Below are 16,065 nucleotides of genomic sequence, written 5' to 3'. Positions count from 1 at the left end.
AAGTTCTATGTGAGTCTCCAGAGAAGGAAGAGCATTACTCATTGGGATGTTAGGTAAAGCATCCCAGAAAAGTGACAGTTCCCTTGGTCTTTAAAGGATGAATTGAATTTCAATGGACAAAGAAAGGAAGGACAAATATTGAGTAAGAAATAACAAACAAAGGCATGGAATGGAATTGATTGAAAACACAGAGAGTTCAGGACTTAGAGAGCAAACCAGTCTCACCAATCCATAGAATATATGGAAAGTGGCAAAATGATACAAATTTGGAATAGCAGGAATAAGACTCAGTTATCTTCCAGGGCCTTTAGTCTCATGAAGTTTAACATCCTTTTTTTATCTTCATGCCCTTCTTCTGCCCCCCCACCCGCACCCCGGTCTATCTCTGTCTGTCTCTGTCTCTGTCTCTTGTTCTGTCTGTCTCTTGTCTCTTCCTCACACAAAACAAGGTGTCATCCATAGTTTATAAACAACTTGCCAACAGAAATAAATGACTCTCCAAAAGGATATATGAATATAGAGAAGGACCTGGATGGATTGGTGGTAAAAAAAAAAAATCCACTTAAGGACTTCCCTGGGCCAGTGAAGCTCAAAACCCCTTGAAACTATATTGAAAAAAAAAGAATTAAGTTTATTTTGCAACTTAAGATTAGGGAACTGATAGTCAAGATCCAAAATGTCCCTGATTCTACAGAGCTATATCTCCAACCAACTTCTACACCTCTCTCACGAGAGAGCTCTTCTGATCTTCCAAAATCTTCCTACCAGCTCCCTGTTCTTATTTACCCCCCTACCCCCAAGTCTGACTACCTAAACTAAGTATCCCAGATTGTTAATCAGCTAACTTTAAATTGTCCCTAAAAGGCTATTGAGCATAGACTCACAGGTAGACTGAGTCCTTCCCCAAGCCTGGGGTTGGCTTCTAAGGTAAAAAACCCCAAAGTACCAGATGTTAAAATCTTTGGATTATCTCAGCCAAATTGACACAAAAAAGCAGAGAAAAACCAGATCACCTTCTAGATATCTTCCAAGTCACAAGGACCTCCAAGTTTCTCCACAAACTGGCCTGTTCACAGTAGCTTATAGAGCGGCTATTCTCCCTTTCCAGCTCAGGGACAGGAAAAACAGTGAAGTGACAGTTAACTCCCCAAACTCTCCTCTGCAGCCTTCTCATTCCAGAATCTTTTCCCAGGGTTCATGGCTAAATTTTCCTCTCTCCTTTTTAGAGACAATTTTGCAGTTTTCCTTATCCCTTATCTCTCTATTGCTACATTGAGTTTATAATTCTGTCAATATTAACAGAAATTTGTATTGAGCCAACCCTGCCTTCCCTCAACCAAATAATTTTAAAATTAGAGATTAATTGTTTCCAAGCTCTTCACACCCTTCCTGACTTCCTTTACATTTCAACAAAAATCCTATCTTCTATTTGAAACCTTCCCCAACCCCGCTTAGTTCCAATGCCTTTACATTATAATTATCTCTGATGTATCCAGTATATATTAGTTTGTGTGTTATCTCCCTCATTAGATTATAAGCCCCTTAAGGACAGGGACTGCCTTTTGCCTCTTTTGTATCCTTAATACTGAAGACAGTATCTGGAATGCTGTCAGTACTTAATATACATTTACTGATTGAATGATTGATTCTCTTGTGCAAGCATATTCTTTTATTCTTCTGAATTTTATGTTGGGCTTTTGTTGGCTCTGGCCAACAATTTGTCATGCAGCACATGCCATACCATCTCCATCTCTCTGTTTAGCCCTAATTCTCTTATTTCATGTAACCTTTAAAAATTCAATCCTTTCATTTCTATTTTATGATTATATCCCTTCTGTGCTATCCCTCCCCTTACATATGACTTTCTTACATTTCCTATTAAGGACCTCTGACTCTGTTCTCTACACTGCCACTCTTTTCAAAACATCCTTTTTCAAATGGTGCCCCTCACCCCTTTCTAATATCTTTTCTTCTTAGAAAGCTGCTTTATTTCCTCCTATCCTTTAGTTTGAACAGATGGAATTTAAAACTGCCTTATTACCATTGGACCTCCTCTGCTCCAAGGTCTCCCCATGACCCTTGGTTTCTCAAAAGCTATGCAGTTGGAATGCAAGGTCTACTCAATCTGAAAGGCTTAAAAAACTAGATTGGCAACTGTTATCTAAAGACTAGTATAGGGAGGTGTGGTAATGAAGTGTGTAATCAGAAAGTGGGCTATCAAGGGAAGAATTTTATATTAGTTACAGCAAGTCTTGAAGACCAATGAATTCAAGTACAGTGGAAAAGGCCTGGGGACGGGAGGTCCAGGGTTCAAATCTGACTTCTGACTCTTTTTAGATATGTGACTCTGAGCAAATCCTTTAACCCCAGCCTAGCCCTCACTCCTTTTCTGCCTTGGAATTGATATATAATAATGATTCTAAGACAGAAGGTAAGGGACTAAAAAAAACTAAAAAAAGAAAAGAATACTAGAGTTGGATTTGACCTCAGATACTAGCTTTGTGACTCTGGGCAATTCACTTAACTTCTGTCTTTTCTTTATCTCTTAAATGGGGATAGCAATAGCACTTACCTTCCTTGGTTGCTCTGAGGATCAAATGATATAAGACTAGTGAAGCACTTTGCAAATCATAAAGCAATATGTAAATGCTTTTATAATTTTTATCAGTGATTGCATTCCTCATTGTAGGAGTAAGGATCCACATAAGGGAAAACACAGATTCTTTGTTTGTACTGATAACAGTATTAAATTGTGAAAACAAAAAAAAAATGTTCATTATTCCCAGCCTAACTTATTTTTCTCCAGTTATAAGAAGAAGAGTGTATGAGTCCACTTTTGACTGACTTGATTAGACATAGTGATGGCATACAGGATAGAGAACTGGTTGACTCAGAGCCAGAAAAATCTGTATTCAAGTCCTGCTGCTGAAACATTGTGCCTGGCAATGTGACCCGAGCCAAGGGCAAGGTATTTGACTTCTGGGTATTCTAGTCAAAGTTCAAAGCTTATAACTTGCAGAGGAGTTGATGACCTGCAGTGGTAGAGAGTTTCTCTACCTAGGAATTCTCTGCATCAACGAAATCACATTACCAGTTTTAGTTTCTCTCCCCATCTCTTTGACATGATTAATTTCATAGTCATTCCACAAAGGCATTTTAAAAGTACTTATGTTAGCAGAAGTACATATTCCATTGGTGGAAGTGATAAAAGTACAGTTAAAAAGGATTGATCAGAAGCTATTTCATCAGCCATACTATTTTCCAATAACTTCCAAGATTTTCTTTAGATTTCTTTTCTTCCTTGTCTTCTACTGTCCTTGCCCAATTCCTTCCAAGATCTCTGACATCTTACTTTTAGTGTTTCATTTTTGTTTCTTTGATGCTTCCTGTTCCCCCTTCAACTTCCGTTTTGATAACTTTACCATTGATTTTAATTGAATTTAACAAACACTAAATGCCTGCTATAGGCAATGAATTGTGCTAGAGCCTAGAGATTTAAGGTAAAGTAGCAAAAAGACTTTGCTCTCAACTGGCTTACTTTCCACTGTAGTGATGGTGGTGGATACAATAGAAGAACAATGATTTAGAGTTAGAAATATCAATGACACCATCTAATCCAATCCTATCATTTCATACATGAAGAAACTCTAATCCAGAGAGTTGTAAGTGACTTGTTCAAGGTCACATTGATAAATGGGATTGAAACTCAGGTCCTCTAAATCCAAATTCAGTGTTCTTTTAGGTTTACAATGTTGAATATGAGTTCTCTACAAGGTAATGCAAGGTGATTTCAAGAGGGAGATAATACTAATCATTGAGGGAACCAGGATACATTTCATAGAGGAGGTGAAACCCAAACTGTTTAAAAATAATAATCACAAGTAATATTTATACAGTGCTTTAAGTTTCACAAAGTGCTTTACATATATTAGCTCATCTTATCCTAATGGTGAATCTGGCAGGCAGGTGCTAGTATCATTCCCATTTTACAGATGAGAAAATTAAAGCAGAGAGTGGCCAGGTGACTTACCCAGGTTGTATAACCAGTAAGTTATATAAGGAGGAAGAATATGAACTGAGGTCTTTTTCACTACAGACCCATCATTCTGCCTTCTTGACTACCTAAATGTGTTTTGAACTAAAGAGATTTTAGTTTCTAAGGTAGAGTTGAAAAGGGACTATATTCAAAACATGGAGAATCACATAAAAATGAATAGAGGCATTGTATGCCCAATGAATAGGATTGCAATTTGGAATGGCAAATGTGGAAAAAGGAATAGGGAATAATAGTGGCAACTAACTTAATACCAATCTGAGGACTTTGTAGTTTATTTCAGAAGCAGAATGGAACCATGAAAGATATGAAGGGGAGGAAGACTGTGACATAGCTAGATCTGAGTTGTAGAAGAAGAAAGTAAGGCCAATAAAGAAGCTATAACTTGAATGAAAAAATATGAGAAGACATTCCCACTCCATCCCTTTGCAGAGGGAGAAGCTCTGCAAGTGCTTTTTTTTTTTAAATTTATGTGCTGATCTGTTTCTAAATTTTTTCTCTTTTACTTTGTCTTAAAATGCTATTGGTTACAGAGGGTGGCTCTTTGAGAGGAGATTGAGAGAAATGCTGGGGTAAACTATGATAATGATTAAAATTTAAAAATTAATAAAAATTACTTTAAAATAAAAAAAGAGATTATAGCAATAGTCCTGGAGAGATATGATGAGTACTTAAGGAGTTGTCTGAGTGGAAAGAAAGATAACAGATATTGTAGAGGAGGTAGAACTGTAAAGCCTTGGCAATTGGTTGGTTTATGGAGGGGGGATGAGAAACTGAAAAATTGTCAGGGTCCATTGCTAGGACTAAAGGGGGTTTCTTAGAGAAATTAAGTGGACTAGCTATTTTAATGAAAATGGTAGCTCTGAGACATGACAATAGTGGTGAGAGTCTAAGTGCTACACTGCTACAAAATGTGTCATAGTCATGTGTCCTTGGTTTTCAAAGAGGACCAAAGAAATCATGGTGTGACATTTTGACTTGTGCATGAATTGGATTTAAACAAGGCAGAGTGCACAAAGTCATCAATCTCACTTCCACAGTCATCCAATTTCAGTAACTTGACAAAAGTCAAGATGACTGGTGATGGCCTGAGATGCAGTGGACAAGTCCATGGGGCTTTTTGCATAGTCATTTTCCAATAGTGTCAGATGCTTTGGGATCCCATTTGAGGTTTTCTTGGAAGAGATACTGCATTGGTTTGTCATTTCCTTCTCCAGCTCCATTTATATGAGGAAACTGAAGCAAACCAGATTGGGTGACTAACTAGATGCCTTGCTATTCTTCCAATAAGATATTCCATCTCTTGACTAAATGTACTTTTACTTTCCATACCTGACACTTGGAATATTCTCCTTCCTCATCTCTGTCTCCTGGCTTCCTTCAAGTCCCAGATATTAAATAACTTATTTGTACAGAATTAATACTTTTGGACTGGGTCACTGCAGAAGACTTTTGAGATTCCCTTAGACAGCAAGGAGATCAAATCAGTCAATTCTTAAAGAAACTAATTCAGACTATTCACTGGAAGATCAAATTCTGAAGCTGAAGCTTAATTACTTGGGCTACCTAATGAGAAAACAGGATACATTAGAAAAGACCCTGCTGTTTGGGAAAGATTCAAGGCAAAAGGAAAAGGGGACAGCAGAGGATGATATAGCTAGAAAGGGAAGGTAGGTGACTCTGTGTATTAAAAGCCAGGACTAGAGACACGAGATCCTGGATTCAAATCTGATCTCAGATACTCCCTAGATTTGTGACTCTGGATAAGCCACTTAATCCCCATTGCCCAGTTCTTAGTGCTCTTCTGACTTGAAATCAATACACAATATTAATTCTAAGAAGGAAGGCAAGAGTTTTGAATAAATAGTGCCATGGAAACAATGACCATGAGCTTGGACAGGCTTTGGAAGATAGTGGAGGAGAGAAGGGCCTGGAGTGCTATGGTTCATGGAGTCATAAAGAGTAAGACAAGATTGAATGACAGAACAACAACATAATCTCCTCTATCAGATTGTGAGTGGAACTCCTGTGAGTCTTTTCTTTTTTTTTTTCACATATCCCCAGAGCTTAGTGTAGTTCCTGACACACAGTAGGTACTTAATACATGCTTATTGACTGATTGAAGCAAGATTGGAATTCAGCCTTTGAATTTGATACTCCATCTTCTATCCCATCTAATTCCAAGGAACAAATTTCCCCTGAATATGTATGGTTTTGATTGTTTGAATGTTCTTATCTTCTACATTGTGATAGAGATGACCCAAGATCAAGATATTTTCAGATACCCAGAAGCACTCAATTAGATTTGAGACTGATCAAAACAGTACAGTAGAAAACACTAATTATCCATTAAGCCTTTGTTCTATCAGGACCACCCTGGAGCTTGGATTTTGGTTCTGATCTGTAAGCTTAGAGAACAAAGAACTCCTTTTGGGGAAACTCCCTCCATTGCCACTGATAGAGACAGTGTGATACAGAAGAAAGAGTTGGTTTTTAAATTGAAAGGACCTAAATTCAAATCCTAACTTAGATGTTTGCAACATTAGCTAATACTTTAATTTTCTTGGGTCTTGGCTTTCTCATTGGTCATTATAGTTTTAGAGATTGCTTGGACAATAAGAGGTCAAATGACTATCTCTTAGCCATCCAGCTAATGTATGGCAGAAATGACACTCTTCTTCAGTCTATTTGCAGTGTTATGTCACTTCTTCTCTTTAGTTTAACCTGACTAAATCACTTTGACCCCAGTATCATTTGAGCTTTCTCAAAGATCAAAAAGAACTGTGTGTTCAGACTTTTTAGAAGCATAGAACTAGAATGATGACATCATTACCTTCACCCAACGAACACTGTTAGCCATGGTTATTAATGGAGGTTGGGGAAAGGAATGTACTCACATTTCAGTTCAAGTTTGATGAAATCCGTGTTTCCCAGATTCTCCAGAAACACTCCATCAGCAGCTGAAGTTTTAAAGTAGAAAGAGATGTCAGCACTTGTTTCCCCTTGGAAAGTGGAGAAGTAAAGGTAGGATGATGGTGTAAAGAATGAGGCAGCATTCCAGTAGTTCCCTATGGAAGGAAAGGAAAAGACAATATACTTAATTTAGGGGCTATACACAGCCAGAACCTAAAGAGTGTATATTTCTAGAGCTCCGGTAAATCTTTTCTATTAGTAAGAAGCCCACGTTTTACCTCATCTTTCTTAAAAAGATGACACCAAATATCCACAAGCAAACCCAATTTTGACTTTCTAAAAGGAAAATGACAAATGTTTTACAGAATAGTGATAGTTGGCTTTCAACATGCTTTTGCAGGGCAAAACCCTTTGTTTAATTTGCACCTTTTGGGATGTGATCAATACCAAAACTACACACTGAAATCTTTGGAAGTAATTTTAATCAGAAGGGTAAGCCTTCAAATTCCATACAAAATCCGCAATTTGTACCATTATTGATTATTTGTTATATTTATAGAGTAGGTTTCCTCTGCATGTTTCCTCTAAAGAGTATGCTGTCTGCCCACATCGATTGCTAATAGCTTTTTCTTACAGTTTCTATCCACACCTAAGCCCCGTTTTTTTACTCAATACATATGCATGATGTGAACGTTTTGTATTAAAATGAATTTGATTCTTATTAAATATTTCTTGTAATATACTTCAGCACAAACCAAAAATTAAACTTTTAGGCTTCCTGTATCACCACTTTCTTTTGTCTTTGTCTCCAGAAATATCCTCAAGCACTGAGTAATCTCTGTTGTAGCTGCTACTTAATGGGTGATGGGATGAAACCACCAAGTCCATCAGAGAAACATTGAAAAACTTACTAAGTAAAGCTATTGGTAATGGAAAAATGTTACTGGCTATTATATGATGAAAAAATATAATTTTAGAGTTGGAAGGGCCTTTAGAGGTCAGGCACTACTTCTAGGCTCAGCCCTTACCCATACTCCAGGAATCATAGAATTTCTAGAGGACTAAGTATATGATGAAGAAAGGGATAGGGATATCAAATGACCAGAACCCAGGAAGGCATGAGACCTCTGTGGTATCTGAATTCATATTAGATGATGAGAATTTCTCATTAAAATAGACAGGGGTGATGAGGATTAGATAGTTGGATCTCAGAAGGATTAAGCCCATCATATCTTGGTAAGATATGCCCAGCAGACAGAGCATTAGATTTGGAGTTCAAATTCTGACTCAGTATCTTTTTTTTTTAATTTTTAATTTCAAACATTGTTCCTTGGTTACAAAAAATAATTTTATTTCCTCTCTCCCCTCCCCAATCCCTCACATAGTTGATGCACAGTTTGACTGGGTATTACCTGTGTTGGTATTTGCAATAGGATGTTCATTTGGAGTCTATTTCCCCATTCATATCTACTTTGACCCATTTCATGAAGCAGTAGTTTTTCTTTAGTGTTTTTAACTCCCACAGTTTTTCCTCTGGATGTGGATAGTGTTTTTCATCCTGTACCCCTTTAGGTTGTTCAGGGTCATTGCATTACCACCAATGAAGGAGTCCATTACCTTTGATTGTACCACAATGTGTCAGTCTCTGTGTACAATGTTCTCCTGGTTCTGCTACTCTCACCCTGCATCACTTCCTGGAGGTTGTTCCAGTTCCCATGGAATTCCTCCAGTTCATTATTCCTTTGAGCACAATAGTGCTCCATCACCAACAGATACCACAATTTGTTCAGCCATTCCCCAATTGAAGGGCATCTCCTCATTTTCCAATTTTTGGCCACCACAAAGAGTGCACCTATGAATATTTTTGTACAAGTCTTTTTCCTTATTATCTGTTTGGGGTAAAAACCCAACAGTGCTATGGCTGGATCAAAGGGTAGACAGTCTTTTATCACCCTCTGGGCATAGTTCCAAATTGCCCTCCAGAATGGTTGGATCAATTCACAACTCCACCAGCAATACATTAATGTCCCAACTTTGCCATACCCCCTCCAGCATTCTGACTCAGTATCTTACTGGCTGTGACCCTTAGCTAACATCTCTGGGCCTCAATTTTCTCATCTGTAAAATGTGAATAATAGTACCTCCTTCACAGGGTTCAATTGAGGATCAAATGGAATTATATATGTGAAATGCTTTGCTAGCTAATGATGATGGATGATCACGGTAGTAATAACTATAAACCCCACAAAATTCCACATAGAGAACAAAGACAACTGGATACTCTCAGGATGCAAAGATACAAAGCTATAGTTAGATGCTAGCCTTTTTCAGAATAAAACGCCCCAATAAGTCTCCCCAAGCACAGAACTCTGAGTTCTTTCTGATCCATTTTGCTGAATCCCTCACCTCTGAGTCTTCCACCTTGCCCAGATGGACCAATTTTTACCTTCCTCATTGTTTACTAATCTAACCTAAAATATATAAAGCAGGTACTCTTGTGTATCCTGAAATGGCAGCCAACTTCCCCAGCCCAGTGTGGTACTATTCAGTCCTGTCTACTCATTTTATATCTGAAAGAACTGGGATGTGAAGTGAATCACATGACAATAATGACAGCTAAAATATTGCACTTTAAACTTTATGAGATACTTTGCATTTACTATATAATTTAATTGTCAAGGCAATCATTTGGACTAAGTAGTACAAGTGTTTTGTTCAATTGTTCCAATTATGTGTGACTCTTTGGGACCCAATTTGGGTTCTCTTTTTTGTGGTAAAAGTCCTGGAATGATTTGTCATTTCTTCTCCAGGTTATTTTATAGATGAAGAAATTGATTACTTATAAATGAAGAAACTGAGATCCAGAGTAGCAAAGTAAACAGAAGCATCGTGGTACAGTGGAAAGAATATTGGATTTTTGGTCAGAAGCCTTAGGTTCAAATTCTACCTTTGTCACTTAGTGCTTGTCTGTCTTTGGGCAAGTTAGTAAACCTTAGTTCCTTCACCTGTAAAATGAATGAGCTGAGCTAGAATGTTTTCGATATCTATTTTGTCTCTATGTGTAAAAAGCTATGAATTGCATGTCAGCTATGGGAAGGATGGGGGCAGGGGAGGTAGGGAAATAATATGATTCTTGTAACCAATGAATAATATTCTAAATTGACTAAATTAATTTAAATTAAAAATAAATAAAATGAAAATTAAAAAAAGCTATAATTCTTATGTCATAGCCAAGTCTATAGAGTGGCAACCTTGGTATTAGAGCTTGGTATTGGCTCCTCACTCTTTCTATAGTATGATAATATCTTCATGAATAAGATTTATAAAATGAATGTTATCTTCTGACACGTTTCCCTTTAGAGTACCAGTAACTTTCCATCTTTTATCAGGCATAGTCTAGAAATTAAATAATTTCTGTACATAATATTTAGAAAACATAGTCTTAGGAATGGATTCTATCTTCTTCTCAACTCAACCCAGCAAGCATTTAGCAAGTTCCTACTGCACAGAAGGCATCATGCCATTTGTCCAGGACTTAAAGACTGACTGAGAAAGTCTGTGCCCTCAAGCAATTTATATTTAACTGAGGTAGAGGATGTAGGTGGGCAGACATACAGAAGCAAAGAGATAAGTAATCTTGTGCCTTTTTTTAGAACAGGATTCTACTACTATAGATTATCAAAGATACTGAAAGTTAGAGGATACTCACTGAATTTGGTAAGTGAGAATCAAGATTCAATTCTTTAGTATTTTCACCCCAAAAGAGAAGGTATAGATGTGGGCAGATTGAGAAGAGCCCCAAAACCTTAGCAAAGGTAAGCCTTTTCAAGGCAGAGACTGGCTATATATCCATCTACCTCGAGGGACCTGGATGTCCCTAGATGTGTTTGTTTTTGTTCCCTAGTGCCCTATTCAGTCCCCTGGCAGTAGAACCAAGAAAACACTCTTCCTGTCATTCAAAAAGCCTGCCAGGTAAACAGAATAACTATTTCTTTTGGCTATGTTCAGTTGCACTGAATAAGGATAGACACCACCTGTGGCTTTGTATGTCACACTGTTCTGTGGTGACCTGAATATTGTGGCTGCTCAATAAATATTAATAAATGTGAAGGATGCTGAATTCCAGAGAGTGTCTTGACTAGCTCCACCATTTTCATTCTTCATGATTTCATTTACATTTCTGCTTTGTACCTTATTGTTAGACAGCTTTTATTTGTATGACTGGGCTGCTTATTTGAAAAGAACATGTTCTTCTAACTTTAAGTTTACTGAAAAGTTAAGAAAATAGAATGAATAACAAGCACAGGGTACCAGTGCCAAGAATGGCCCACATACTGAGTTAACTACCTTCTGATGCAGGGGTTCCAATTTACTAGCTATGTGACCTTGAGAAAATCATTTATCTTTTCTGGGCACTGGTTTCCTCATCTGTAAAATGAGAAGGATGGATTAGATGGTGTCAATTGTCCCTTCTAATTTTAATTGTTAAATTCATCCTTCTCAGGACTAGGAGTTTTTTGGGTACTGTGGAAAAGCTTAATCACACAAGTAGGCATAGAAAGGAGCCTTTGGATGGAGCAGGGGAGTAAAGGGGGAAAGAACAGAGCCTCCAGAGTGAAATCCTGCCTCTGGTTATACTGTCTGTGTGACCTTTGCCAAGTCACTTAACCTCTCTGTGTGTCTCAGTTTCTTCACCTATAAAATGCATTAGATAGTCTCTGATGTCTTTTCCAATTCTAGACTTATGAGTTTATGTTCTAGTTGGTAGCTTTTTCATGAAAACCTAATCCATAGTCAATGATCCCTATGAAGTGATAATTTCTTCCTCAAATTTCAGATAAAAACTTTCCATCTCTCTTGTGGCGTTTCTCTAAAATGACTCTGGATAGTAGTTATCTCAGGTTTACCTGTATCATATTCCTCTGTCCTAGACTGGGAGCTCTAGGAATACGAGGACCTTGCCTCACTGTCTTCATATCTTCCCCAGTGGGAAGCGAGGTGGCGCATTAGATAGAGCACTAGGGCTATAGACAGGAAGACCTTTTTCCAGTGCTCAGACACTTAGTAGCTGTGTGACCTTAGGTAAGTCACTTAACTATTTTCCTCAGTTTCCCATCTGTAAAATGAGCTGGAGATGGCAATGGCAAACCAGAATCTCTAACAAGAAAACCCAAATGAGGGCACAAAGAGTTGGACATGATTGAAGTGATTAAATAGCAAATCTTCCTCACTTGAACATAATATTTTGAACATACTAGATAAGGACTAACCAGTTGCTGAATGTATAAATGAATAAATTTATGCATAATAGGGTAATGTAACTGACAGGCTACATCTTAACTATTTATCACTCACTTGGGTTTTTAAAGTCCAGAGAAATGTAATCATAGTAAGAAGGGGGAGTAGAATCACGATCCTAACATCTCTAGAGATATTTTTCTGAGTATCCATTTATTTTTTTTAAGAACTAAGAATTTTTGCTCCAAACAGGAAAGTGAACACTGGATACATCCTCTCTTTCCCCAGTGTGCTCACACGGTTGTTCACAACTTCTCAGCTCTCCCTTTTTAAGCAATCCTTGTGATTATTCCTAATACTTGAACAGTTATAATTCCTAGCTGAACTGGCATGCAGATAATGCTCCCAGAAATGGTCACTAATAATGTACTAGAAAAGCAACATTTGTAATGGTGGAAGCATTGTCTGACTACATGAGTAAGAGAAAGATCAGTAATTGTTGTCAGCATCATCATGGGAATTTGGACATTCCTGGAAGTGATTCAGATAGTAACCATTTGTGACTTAGCAAAGAAATCACAGGAAGCTCTCTGGGGCTAACAGGAGTCAAGCCATATGAATTAATCAATCAGCAACTATTTATTAAGCAGTTACTTTGTGCCAGGCAAGCATTGTGCTAATCCTTGGGCATAGAAAGTGCCTACACTCAAGGAATCTATGATCTTAGCAACAGGATATACCAATATTATTTTATAACAAAAATATACAAAGAAGTGCAAAGAAACTGGGGTGGGGGGAAAGCAATATAGCTGAGAAGCAGGAAAGACCTGGAGAAGAAAGTGGTCTTTCAGGTGAACTTTGAAGACAGCAAGGCTTTCTAAGAGGCAAAGGCAAAGAGGAAGTGATTTTCAGCACTGAGAGGATAGACTGTAGATACACAAAGTTAAGAGGTTGGGTGTCATGTGCAAGCAAAATCAAGAAACATGGTTTGACTAGACCAAAGTGTTTGAAAGGACTTGGTCAGGGTCTCATGCTCAGGGAATCCCAATGAGGGGATTCAACTCCAGGGCTTCCTTATTTCCAAACCAGTACTCAACCTCTGCTGCTACTGCATTTTTATATATCAAGGTTTGTGTGTGTGTGCGTGCATGTGTGTTTGTGCACATGTGCATGTATATGTGCACATGTGTGCATACATTTGAATTATACACACATATAAGGCTTAGTAATGAAGAGAGACCATAGAAACAAATTGTTAGCAATCAATGTTGACAAACACATTGGGCCACTTGAAGGAAAGACACCGTATAAATCCAACACATGCTCAATAAAAAACACAAACTGGATTTCATATTAAGTTTGAAGATCAATACTACCTATTAAAATGACTTCCAAAGATTTTACTATGAGTTTTGATATTAAATGAGCCACAAAATATGCACATTAAAGAAATATATAAATATTTATGAAAATAATAACTTCTTTTGATCATGCTTTACTATTTTAGAGCATTTCCTAGACATATATCCTAAAGAGATTAAAGAAAGCAGAAAAGGACCCATATTTACAAATATTTATAGTAACTCTTTTCATGGGAGCAAAAAAAAAAAAGGAAAACTAAGGAAGTGACTGACTAACTGGCTACTGGGGACTTACTAAACAAATTTTGTAGGGGGTATCTATGTCACTTAGTGGATTGAGAGCCAGGCTAGAGACAGGAAGTCCTGGGTTCAAATATAGCCTCAGATGCTTTCTAGCTATGTAAACCTGGGCAAGTCACTTAACCTAGCCCTTACCTCTAAAATGGAAGGGAAATGTTTAAAAAAATGGACAATTTATGGCCCATGATTGTAAAAATAATAATGAAATAAACATGTTCAGACAAAACTACCGGGACATTTATGGAGTGATGAAGAAGAAAGTGAGTAAAACCTGGAGTATAATTTAAATAATGACAACATTATAAAGAGGAATAACTTTGAAAGACTTCAGAACTTTGATCAGTTAAAGAATGATTCATGATTCTATAGGATCAGAGATGAAGTATACACCCATTTCATGACAGATAATGGAGTCAAGATGAAGAATGAGACATATGTTTTTGGACGTGGACAATAAAGAAAGAAAGGATAAAGAAAGGGTTTGTTATGATGGTTTTCTTTTTGTTTGTTAGTTTGTTTATAAGTTCAGTTGGAGAAGGAAGAAGTAGGAAAGAAGTAAAATTTAAAATTGTTCCATTTTTTTTTCACAAGGCAACACTGGATAGTCACATCTTTAATTACATACACATGTGTATATATACATATAAATTACTGATGTGAATATTCACATATTACATGTGTAGGCACCTATTAAATTTAGGCACATGCAAACATTTGGTCATTTTTATGAAATGCTCCCTGATGGTTCTGGGTTCAGCTAAACTGCAGAACTTACAAGCATATGATTTAGCATTTAAATATAAGATATTACTTTGCATGTTTACTATTTCTTATATTTCATTCTCACTTCCATGTCAGCAGAAATTATATGAACTTATTTCTGGGATATCTAGGATTCTTAATAAAAATCCCAAGAATCTTAGAATTTTATAATTCTGTAATTTTAGTGGAAAAGTGAGATTCCAGTTTCTGGCAAGCTTTTAAGCACCAAAAAATTGACCTGTGATTACAAGATGCCAGATAACTGGAACATTCAATATCTATAGTTTTCTATTTCTCTCACAGATATACTCTGATTGCTTGTTAGAGAAACCCCTCAATTCCTCATCTCTCTTATTGTTTGTGTTTTTCTTTTTCTCTCTAACACTACACATACCAAGTATTATCTATAATGGTGGGCTGAGTCCAACATTGCACAATTACTAAGTTATGATAGATTTTTAGCATTCTCAAGCACAGGTGTATACAACAACTTCAGGTATAAATAATATACTATTAAATCATTGTTTTAAATCAGGGAAGGATCTCAAAGGTCATTTGATTCAACTCATTCATTTTGTAAAAGGGAACTTCTGGGGGCAGCTGGGTAGCTCAGTGTATTGAGAGCACAGCCTAGAAACAGGAGGTCCTAGGTTCAAATCTGGTCTCAGACACTTCCCAGCTGTGTGACCCTGGGCAAGTCACTTAACCCCCATTGCCTTGTCCTTACCACTCTTCTGCCTTGGAACCAATACACAGTATTGATTCTAAGATGGAAGGTAAGGGTTATTATTAAAAAAAAAAAGAAGTGAACTTCTCCAAGTTTTAAACCTATCCAGTCCTCATTTGGCATTATCTCAAAACCCTTTAGTTGAATACAATACTTTAACTATGGTCTGAATAGAACAAAGGACAGTAGAACTATAACCACAAGTGTTATTAAACATCTGTTATATGCAAAGCACAAGGCAGCTAAGTGGCACAATGGATAGTCAGGAAGACTTGTCTTCCTGAGTACACACCTGACTTCAGACATTTACTAGTTGTATGACTCTGCGCAAGTCACATAACCTTTTTATCCTCAGGTTCCTCATCTATAAAATAAGCTAGAGAAGGAAAAGGCAAATTACTTCAATATCTGCCAAGAAAACCCCAAATGAAGTCATGAAAAATCAGAAGGGACTGAAAAATGGCTATGACCAAAGCACTGTTGTATATGATAGGGATATAAACATCAAAAAGAATTCCTGCTCTCTGTGAGCTTCATTCTGAGAAAAATTAATGTTGAAATATAATATTTATTAGTAACATTTTTATGTAAAACCATTTATTTTCTTAAACCCCAAGTTTTGAAATGTTAGGCAGAAGCTTTTCAGTTTTTAAAGCTAAAGTAATTTTCTCTCAGACCCTTGGGCATCTTACTGAGCTGGGACCTTTTAT

The 16,065-nt window shown here is 37.0% G+C and overlaps 1 protein-coding gene across 1 annotated transcript in view; it reads right to left on the bottom strand.

Moving 5' to 3' along the window:
* The window catches only part of CNTNAP2 (contactin associated protein 2), a 2,768,972-nt gene that overhangs the window by 333,463 nt on the left and 2,419,444 nt on the right, over window positions 1-16,065 (bottom strand). Inside the window, exon 16 of the mRNA XM_007504517.3 lies at window positions 6,952-7,122. Coding sequence (XP_007504579.1) covers window positions 6,952-7,122 — 171 coding nt within the window. The remainder of the gene's footprint in view (window positions 1-6,951; window positions 7,123-16,065) is intronic.

Source organism: Monodelphis domestica, chromosome 5 (assembly GCF_027887165.1).
Source record: "Monodelphis domestica isolate mMonDom1 chromosome 5, mMonDom1.pri, whole genome shotgun sequence".
Taxonomy (NCBI): Eukaryota; Metazoa; Chordata; class Mammalia; order Didelphimorphia; family Didelphidae; genus Monodelphis; species Monodelphis domestica.
The sequence above is the reverse complement of the archived record's forward strand: the minus strand, read 5'-3'. Positions and strand labels throughout refer to the sequence as shown.